This window comes from Catharus ustulatus, chromosome 12 (genome assembly GCF_009819885.2).
Source record: "Catharus ustulatus isolate bCatUst1 chromosome 12, bCatUst1.pri.v2, whole genome shotgun sequence".
Taxonomy (NCBI): Eukaryota; Metazoa; Chordata; class Aves; order Passeriformes; family Turdidae; genus Catharus; species Catharus ustulatus.
The window spans coordinates 2,874,734-2,885,196 of NC_046232.1; the positions used below are offsets into that span (position 1 = coordinate 2,874,734).

General features: G+C 48.4%; 1 protein-coding gene across 5 annotated transcripts in view; it reads right to left on the reverse strand.

Annotated features, from left to right (window-relative positions):
• Window positions 1-9,976, reverse strand: part of CPEB1 (cytoplasmic polyadenylation element binding protein 1) — a 32,439-nt gene extending 22,463 nt beyond the window's left edge. For 2 of the 5 annotated variants that reach the window (XM_033070733.1, XM_033070731.1), the window contains exons 1-2: window positions 9,799-9,954; window positions 346-534 (exon numbers count right to left, since the gene is read on the reverse strand). In XM_033070733.1, coding sequence (XP_032926624.1) covers window positions 346-534; window positions 9,799-9,874 — 265 coding nt within the window. In that variant the 5' untranslated portion in view covers window positions 9,875-9,954. Of the gene's footprint in view, window positions 1-345; window positions 538-798; window positions 1,061-9,798 lie in introns of those variants that run through there. The other 3 variants (XM_033070732.2, XM_033070735.1, XM_033070734.1) reach the window with 3 other exon arrangements.
• Between the last annotated feature and the right edge of the window lie 487 nt (window positions 9,977-10,463).

The following is a 10,463-nucleotide window of genomic DNA, read 5'->3' on the forward strand; positions in this document are numbered from 1 at the left end:
CCTCCTAACACCACACCCCCCCACCCACTCCCTTCAAACACAGCCAGAGGATTTCTCCTCTCTTGGTGAGGTTATTCCTCCAGCAGTGTTACAGCTCTGAGCAAAACAACCCCGGGCACTTCTCATCTGCAGTGAGCAGACAGCAGAGCAGAGGGGGCTGTGGCACAGGCAGCCACAGCCTCCCCAACTCAGCTGTCACATTACACAAGCACCTCAGCTCGAGAAGCCCCCATTAGCTGCCGCCAGCGCCCTGTTACACAAGCACATCGCTCCACATTAGCTTGAAACCAGCCAAAACCACACACAGAATCCAACAACTGTTGCTGCATGTGTCAGCAGACTCACCGGACTGCGTGCTGGTTTGTGCTGCAGTGTCAGTGTCCTGGGTGCTCCAGGGTCTGTCCCACCCTGTCAGGTTGAGAGACTGCAGGCCAAGGCACAGATCATTGGTGTCTGGGAGGCCACGGGAAGACTCTTGCGTGGACGTAGGGAAGAGCATCCTGCTTGCCACTGCTTCTTCAGAGTCCTGGATGTCTGCTTGGATGAAGAACAAACAGAAGCTTGAGAGTTCAGGGCTGCTTTTTTCTTTTTAAAGCAGGAGTTCTCCAAAGCATTAAGCCCCAAGCCAGGTCTCGTGTTGCTCTGAAGCCACAGCTCCTGCAACCAGCAGATGCACCCCAAAAGGGAGGGGTACCATATGTCCAGAATCCAGCCCCCCACCCCCCTCAGCCCCTCCACCTTCCTATCCCGTCTGCATTACTGACTGGGTCAGCATGTGACCAGGCTGCTGATGCTTACTGTGCTGACAGTGACGTCACTCAGCCATGCAAGAGAACTGCATCAGCTCTTACAAAATAAAGGTAAAAAGAAAGGGTAAGATTCCCCTGACAGACAAGACGGTAGCAGGAAGAGGAGCAGTTCCAGTAAATCAGGGGAGGCAGGCAGCACAAAGCAGGGCTCCTCGGCACAGCAGACACCAGGCTGGAGGCAGCAATCCCCCCAGCAACGACGAGAGCAGCAGCAACAGAGCACAGTTAGTTTTAGTGCTACCCAGCTCTCCTGTCCCCGCCTCCCTCCCACCCACAAAACCCAAAAACACTTTAGTCCTGGCCAGCTTCCAGCTGCTGGCTCCAATTCAGACCCGATGCAAAGCTTCGCAATTCTGCTGGCATAATCTGTTTGGTTGAGCCTGGCCACTGTGCCTCACTGACTCGGCATTGTTTACCCCTGAGTAACAAGGATAACCTTCAACCCCCACTACCCAGAGAGCAGCCCATTATCCCTGGTCCAGCCTGAGCAGGCACATCCTGCTGGTACAGGAGGAAGAGGATTGAGCAGACCCATTTCACATCAGGAATTTTTCATGGCCTGTTTACCTTTCGCCCGCCCGGTCCCCCCTCTCCCTGCCCTCCCCTCCCCTGCAGGGTGTTCACAAGCCTACAGGACTGGAGATGCAGATTCTCTGGTTTAAGCCCTTGCCAACAGCCTAAGGAAACACAGCAGGTTCATAGTCTGAGAATTCCAGTTTAACTCAGGGATCTGGGGGCTGGTGAAACCACAAGATGCTCAGCTGTGCTACCCAAAATCTGAGTCAGAGGGCATTTATAAGCCAACTCCCAAGCAGCAGCAGCTGTCTCCTCCTCCTCCCCCTGCCCCCACAGCCTCCCACTGTGCCATCAGATGCACACCTCACTCCACACACTGCTCCCAGCTCTTCCGCAGGCACTGCAGTCACTCCAGCCTGTCACATTATCTCTCACGTGCAGCCCCAGCCATCCCAGACAGCCCAACAGCGTTCCTGGCCTCCTTTCCACATCCACATCCCATGCCACGCGGATGCCCATGAGCAAAGCCCAGGCAAAGGCTGATGGCAGCTGGGTAACCTGTGTGTGACACAGGCCACTGCTGCCAGAGGCAGGCCCCTCGCCTTCATCCAATGGCAATTTGGGAGCACCAGCATTCCCAGACCCCAGTGAGGAACTGAGGCACTGCAGGCATGATTAGACAATTTAAAACCATAACCTGCTGGCAACATGCCACCTTCCCCCTCCCAGCTGCAGCCTCCTCCACATCATTCCACCAGGTCAGCATCCACCAGTGTATTTCCTACTCCTAGTAGTACTAGTACAAGCTATAGTGCCAATTCAGTCACATTACTACCAAGCACCTGTAACAGCATCTGTTCCTCTGACAGTGTCTCACTGCATCTCCAGTATAGTATTCCACTGCATCAATTCTTCCCAGATAGTTTTTTGGATGAGAGGGATCAAGACACAATGCTCAGCCAACTCAGTTCCCACAGCAACCATAACTTGTCCATATGAATATGTAACATTCCTGCCTTTATGAAAACACAAGCACTGTGCACAGATCCCTGGTAGCTAGAGACTCCCTCCCCTTTGGGGACTAGGGATGATCTTGCTAGGTCTCAAAAGAACAATCTCCACCAAGCTTCATCTTTTGGGAAATATGGACAGAGAGTAATGACACACAGCACAACTTGAATCCCAACAGCTTGGATGAAACCCACAACTGAACAAATAAGGAAAATAGGGAACAAATTCATTTGTGACAGGAAGCACTCACTCTGCAGCATCCAGTCATGTTTTCCCTCACTATCCACATTTTTCAGGAAATAAACTGTTTTGTTTAATTGAACCAAATTAGATTGAAGTAAAACATCCACGATTCCCTCTAATGATTTCAATCCACATTAAAAACAAACTCCCTGCAATCCAGTTACAGCTCTAACTGTGGAAGCACAGAGAATCCACTCAAATAACCAGCAGTTTTTAATTAGATCTTTTTCCATCCAAAGCCAACAGCCAGCCCAAGCTGCTTCCCCTTTAATACTCCCAAGCCAGGCTAAAAGATAGATACAGGTCACCCAGGTAAAACATTAACAAAACAAAGAACTTAAATAGATTTCTGGACTAGTTATTTTTAAAAGTCAAGTGTCTGGAGATTTGTTACAAAGCAATCAATTGTTGTAGGCAGAAAAAAACCAATCAGACACTAGAGCAGGAAGACTTAGATTTCTGACAAAAATTCAGTCTAAAGAGTCATAACTTCAAGTTATTCATAACTAAATGCCTACCACATACTAAGTAACTTCCCTCTGCAACCTGACACAGCCCAACCTAAATGCTTTACTGCAGATTTTTCCAAGCACCAACTACCAGCACAAGCCCTTCCAACCTGGATTTTTCCCTGGAGTCGCCACTGGAAGCCAACCATCCTGGCAGAGGGAGCAGCACTGTGCTCGGCTCTTGCCCCAGAGTCTGGGACAGACTGAGCTCCAGCCTCCCAAGCCTGTTGGGTTTGGCTTCAACAGCATGATGAGAATAAAGTACTTAACAAAACACTCCCTTGCTGGCCTTGGAGCAAGTGTCACTCCTGGGCAACTCCCTCCTGCCTGTCCAGGAGATCCCTGTAGCCAAGTCACACCACAAGCTGGGTAGCTTTCCACATCACTGCCCACATGGAAAGCCGCATTTCCCAGACTAACTGTGAGCCCTGGATTTAAGACATTCCAAAGGCTCTTGAAGGTGAGGATCTCCAGAGTTGACCTCTCAGTTGCAGGCAAGGACAGCTGCTACAGCCCCAGCCCCCCTCCCCACTCACACCACTTTAGGCAGGTGAGTTTCCACACAGGAAGCTGGGCTGGGGAGCTCATCTAGTTAAAACCAAGCCACAGGGAGTTAATTTTAAGCCTGGTTTGCTCCCCTGATATGGTATGCAGCATGGCTGCACCAACCAGGCACTTCAAACAAGAAAACATTTAGGAAATTACAGCCTAGGCCTGCTTTGGAAGGATCCACAAGGCCGGGCAGCAGAAGCTGTGACCCTCAAGAGGCTGTGGGTTAAGGGAGCAGGAGGAACAAGGAGTATGATTCAGTTCCCAGCCCACAGCAGCAGCATCTCTGTGCCATCAGTCTGGAAAGGTCGTGCTACAGCTACCACAAAGGTGTTCAGATATTTGAGCCTGCCAGATCTGGGAAGGCCAACTAACAACCCAGCAAAGAGTTTTTCTTACTCTGTTTTCTCAGAATGGTTAAGCAAACACAAACCAAGTCAGATCCCATTCCTACCACCTCCACAGCCAGTACAGTTCTCCCTTTGCTCCCATGTGCTGGTTTCCACCAGAGCCTGAACACAGACAAAACCTCTCCTTGAATGTGGGCCCCAAGCATTAACAGCAGCAGAATGATAAAGCCCAGCTCAGTTATAAGCTCCAGTCACTGACAAAACCAGATTCACCCCATGGACTAGAGCTCTTCAAGGTTGAAGTTCCAAACCAAATGTGGAGAAGCCAGAGGCAGAGGAAGAAGCCTTCAGATGACAAACAAGAAGGTAGCAGCCAGCAGCAACATTCCTCTGCCTTTCAAACTTCTCTGCACCTCCCATCATAAAGGCTGGAAACTACATCCTAAAAATTAAGGATCTCAAGTGCCTTCTGCACACAAGGCAAGCAGATATCCAAGTGAAAGCTTTCAGATGACCCAAATGTATTCCTAAAGTGCAATGGAGGTCGTTAGGGACTTAGAAAAGCACTTGTTCAGCATAAACCCACTAGTTACAAGAGGCTTTTTCTGAAACACAACTAAGCATCTCCCCTGTAATCTGAAAAGTTCCTGAAGTGGAGACACTTGCTGCTGCATGATCTGTTCCACAGAAGATGAAGGAGTCTGCCTTATTCCTTAACCACAAACACTTGAGCAGCTGGGGAACGGCTACTTCAGAAACCAAGAAAGAGGCACTGCAACAGTCTTGCTGCTCTACCTCTCCCTCTTCCTAGAGTAACAGAGACTGTCACAGAATTACAGCACCAAAACCTGAGTGACAGTTCAGTACATATCAGAAAACTGCTGGATCTTTGGGAACACTACCAATCTGTAACCACAGTAGAATACACCACCTTCGGCCAAGTCCCTGCTCTGCAGAACACTGACCTGCTTCCATCTGCACATCTGATACAAAACCCAATTACTAGAGCCACTTTCCAGTGAAGAGAAGCATCATGCTCATGTAGGCAGAGACCTGGCAATGTGACACTTCAAATCCAAAGGGCAACAAGAACAAGGGAAGTAAGTGTGCTTTTTCTGGGGCACAGGTGTAGAATTTCCCTATTCTGGAGATATGTGGCATCCAGCATTTCTTTGGGGGAAGCAGAATGATTCTGCCAGCTTCAGGTGAGTTCCTGCTAACAGGTAAGCAAAGCTCCTTTAGAGTCTCTGCATCCTAGAGTGTTTTGCTCCCTCATTCAAGACCATGTATATCAGATCAGCTGCATCCAGTGCTATCTGGAATGTTCCCTTGGGGCTGCAAGGAAGGAAGAGTAGAAAAATTGATATTACAAGTATCAGAGACTTTTTGGACAGCTAAACAAGTGATAGGTTATTAACTGCAATTGATTGCAGTTAAGAACAAACAGGAAGCCAATTTAGTCATCACCTAGTCCGGGTTTGCATTTGTCCTTCAGTTTTCCTCAAATAAAGCCACCAAGTCATTAAAGCCTGATGGGCCACATCTAACAGCCTTTACACACTGAGCTTGGCACCTGAAGCCTCTCACATCCAAAGGAAGTAATATAAGCATCTCCCATTCCTTCACACAATGGACTGCCAAGTTAGAGCAAAATAATGGCTGCTTAGTGGCTGTTAAATGAGCAGAGCTTAATAATAGATCAATGTTGCTGGGACACTCGGGGTACCTACCTATCTTTAAATTTCCTTTTAAACAAGGCACTGCCTTCAGCTGAAACCAGCAACAGGCATGCAAGAGCTCCTGTGGGAGCTTTACTTCCAGTTCTACTAAAGCTGCAAGTTGTGCCTACAGTTTCAAAAGCTGGTGTAGGTAGCACTTTCCACCCAGCAAGGCCCAGTTTAAAGCCTGGCAAACAAACCACCAGCCAGTTAAGAAACATTCTTATTCAGAGAAGTGATAAACATATGCAACAGCTTTAAAATCACATTCCTTGCACAGCAGCTGCTCAAGGACAGGCAGCTGCTCCAGGAGATGCTGATTGCTGCCTCTGTCAAGGCCACACTGTCTCTCCCCTCTCCAGCACCACACAAAAAGCCACTAAAGGTTAAGGCCCACACTGAAGTGGTTCTTTCTCCAGAGAGGACTGAGGCAGCCGGTCAGGCTGTAGTTGTGAAGCACCACGACCCTGTCCAAGAAGCCACCAGACAGGTTCTACAATGACAGCTCTCCCCACACTACTACACCCCAGAGTTTGGAAGAGCACCCTGAGCCTGGTGCTTGGAGGGCTCCTGGGGCAGCTGCCCACAAATCTCAGGAGGGGTGGTCAGCCTGGGCATCCCAACACAGCTGGCTTTGACAATGCAGTGAAGCTCACCATGGATTATCATCAGCTGCAAGCTGACCTTTACAGAGATCCAACTTTGGGCATGACAAGCTGAACCTGCAGCAGCAGTCCCAGCTCCACCCAGAACAGGATAACACTGACTGCATGGATCCAGGAGTGCTGAATCAGCCTGTCCTCTCACATTGCTCAGGCTGCTGCTGGACTGATCCCAGCATGGCCTCACTGTCAGCCCAGTAAAGTGTCTCCACACATGCTTCCCCAATAGCATTAGTGAAGGTCATGAACTTCTGCCATCTCTTCACCACGTGTAATCCTCTTAGTGCTCAAAGGGGCATCTTCAACAAAAGTCCAAGCCAGGATAAATTTATTTTGACTTGAAGATGACAACTGAAAAGCTTGAGGGACCACAAATAGATTAAAGTCCAAGCACTTACTGCTGGAATAGAGTCTCTTTCCCAAGCTCTGCCATTAAAAGAGTTTAAGTCGTAAAAAGACAGTCTTTTCACCTGTTATAGCTACTACATTCAAGGTGAATCTCAAGATTCATTAAGCCTGCCCAAGCAAGGAGTTTTATGATGATCTAGTCTAACTACAGTTGTTCCTGCACAAAGTAAAAGCACTACAGACTCAAGAGTTATTCAGAAGTGACTTAGAGCAATGACAAAACATCACCTGAGATGAAGGTTCTCTGTTCCATTGGTCACCAACCCAGAAGTTCACTCAAGGGCAAGGCAAATAGCTCCAACAACCTGTTCCAGGCTTGACCACCTGCCCAGGTACCTGCACTACATTCTGAATTTCAGCACTCAACTGCTCAGCCTTACAGCCATAGGGTGTAAATTTCTGCACAACCCAGGCCAGGGATGTGCAGGTGCCAAAGTAATTCCCCCATTTATAGATCATAGAGGCCCCAGGACTCACATCCTTGCTGACACTGCCAGCTTTTCCACGGAGAAAACTCATCAGCAACCTATCAAACATTAAGAGTAGCTCCTGCACTTGACAGCGGCAAAGACAGGACAAAGTTTGTGGAGCTGCCACATTTAGGCCCTCCTTACCTACCCAGAGACTCCACCTCCAACATTAAGGAAGCAAGGCTGGGACTGGAGGGAGACCAGTAACTGAGCTGCTGATACTTTGGCAGATGCTGACTCATCCATGAATTTATAGCCGATATCTGCTGGCCCAGGTTGTTGTCGTATCAGTACTTCACATCTCCATTAGCCCAAGGCAGCCTTCCTCAGCAAGGCCCAGTATCCTTTGGGAAGTGAGGAATTCTTTCCTCACAAGATCATAAGCATTTGTGCCTCTATACATGGAATTTGACAAGCTAAAACCCTCCTGCTGTCCAGGTAACTATTGCTGAGTTTGGCCCCCAACTCTGGTCCCCAGCACTCACTGGTGAGACTGGTCTTCAGCTGTCAGAGCAGGAAAAAGCTGCTTAGAGTGTCCCCAAAGCAAAACTTTGGTTACCCTGCAGCAGAAATAACATTTTCTAGAGGAAGGTGCTCTTTTTTTACACACAAGTGCCAGTGTACTTGCCCTATGAAGTCTTCCACAGGACTTACTGATCACTTGAAACAAGCACTTCAACACCACTGGGAAACTCAGAGTTTCCAGACAAGGTATCACTAGCAGGACACTCTGGTCCAGATGTCTCTAGGAAAAACCAGAGTAAGCAACAAAACAAGCAGAGATTCACAAGCAGCAGGTCAGTAAAAAGCTCTACTGCAGTGCCAGGCAAACACCCCCACCCCTCAGTGAAGAGACTTCAAAGTCAAATACAGCACTGCAAGTTAAAATTGCTGTGCCAGCTCTTAAACCCAGACCCAAAACCATAGCTAACCCACACCTTTGCAGGATCAATCTGCTCTAGCAGGCAGACACTTCTTTATAAACTAGGTTAACGTTGGCAAGTTGAAACTCAATCAGGAAATACCATGAACGTGTTCTAAGATTGTATTAAATATTCCCATTTCAAATGAGTAATAGCTAAGATTTCAACAAGGAATCCAGAAATAACTCTTTCATGAACCCACTGCAAGGAGATAAAGGAAAGTATTCCTGTTTATTTCTCCTTTATGCTTCCAGTGCATCCAGATCAGCTACAGCATCAGCCACTACTTTGACAGGGGACAAAAACATAGCCAAACTAGCTCAGTCCAACAACAAAAATCTCTAAAAATGCACCACTAATCTGAACTGGTTAATAATCCCTACACCACTGCTCTGGAGTAGCCAGCATAGCCCCCAGTGCAACTTTACCAGGCAGGTTTCAAGCAATGCTGGCCATCAATCCAGGCCTCGAAGCAAGCAATTCACTTCCTCTGGTATTTCTGCAGTGCCAGCATGGGATCACATGGCCAGATCAGCCCCCAGTCAACACTGCTAAATCCTCAAATACCCAGGAGATTAAGCTGCACTGGAAGTCATCTGGTAGCAGTCATTTTGCTAGCCCAGAACAAAGTTGCACTGTACAGGCATCAAACAGACCCCCACAGTAGCCAGATACCCATTTAGAGTTTTTTCCACACCCATTTGATTAAACCTTGGATTACCCATCAGACCAAGGCAACCCTGTCTCCATGTGACTGCAGAGAAAGCTGCTCCTGCCTATGGCACCCTGCAGGGTCACCAGCTGGGGAGGTTCAGCCCTTCCCACTTTGTTTTGGGACATATCCTGAGGGACCTGTTTGTTTCCAATTATGGCCAAAGTATTTCTTGACCCTGTAATTCAGAGGCTGGACAGTCAAGGACAATCCCTTTGAAGTGCCCAAATCCTTGGCACAAGCACTCCTGCTCAGAGGTATGCTGGCAAAAGGAATATCAGGCACAGGTACATTCACTATCAGACCTGGGCTGTTGCAAAGGGACAAAAGGATGTCCTTCACTCAGATAAAAGTAAGACCAGACCAAACACTCTCTGCTTTGGCAGAAAACTTCTGTCTTGAGGTAGCAGAACATGCCCACTCCCCTCAGCCTGGAGGAAACAGAAGCTTGCAGCACCGATTTCATCACATGAAGCTTGCTTTGCAGGGAAGTCTGCACTCACCTGTGCTCTTACATGCAGGTCAATTGACCTGTGGCAAATATGTTTTTGCAAAATCCTTTTGCAATTTCCATGTACGCAGCAACTCAGCCTTGCTAACCTTGAGAGTAGATTAATCCTGCCTCCAGGAGAGGTGGACTAAAGGAGTCTGTTGGGGGTATTCCCATCAGGAATTGGCAAGTAAGGCAGGGAGCACTCACATCCTGCCCACAGTGACCCACAGCACCACAGGGAGGCAAACAAGCCTTCCCAGCCACCTCCACGCTGCCAGGAAATACATGGATTATTCATTTCAGGCACACAAGCAAAGCCCCCAGTTTCCAAACATGCCAATACCCACACCATTGAGGATTACCACCACCACCTGTTCACCAGGCCCCATCAAGTGCCTCCCCCCTCCAGCAGCCCCCTCCATCACCTGGCAGGGCATCACATTTGCTTTTTGTGACAGGCGTGGTGCAGACTCCACTGAAATCCAGAGAGTTGTCCAACATGGCATTTATTCGGCGGAATATATCCGCATTGCTGCAAGTGGAAAGTGCAGGGGCATTCGGGCTATCCCAGCAGTCCTTTATGCTCCTCACAGGATCTTCTTTCTGGTAAAAAAGAACCAGTATGTGTGTCAAATAGGCAAGTACTCCGCTTTCAACACATTGTGGAAAGCCTGGACTGCCTCCAATATCCACATTAGTTTAGGTCTTAGCAACACTCAAACCCAATTCTTGGCATTAAAGCAGCAGTTAAGCAAACCAGTCAGCAATCTGCACACTGGATCAGACTGCCCATCACACACAGGTACCAGGGATGGACTTCACATCGACAGCTCCCTGCTGTTTTTCTCCAGCACATTACAACACCAGCAGAGATTTGATTAATGAGGGCACACACCTTCTACCCCAAAATCAGCTTCCTGACACCAAGGGACAAGTGGCATCCTCATGGTGCAGGCAGATACCACAAGGAACCACAGTACTTCCTCTTATGCATGGCAAGGCTCACCTCGCTACCCATCCTGGAGATCTGAACAGTATCGGACTGATCCAAGTCACCAGCCATCACTTCAGGTTTGCAGAAAAAGATCTG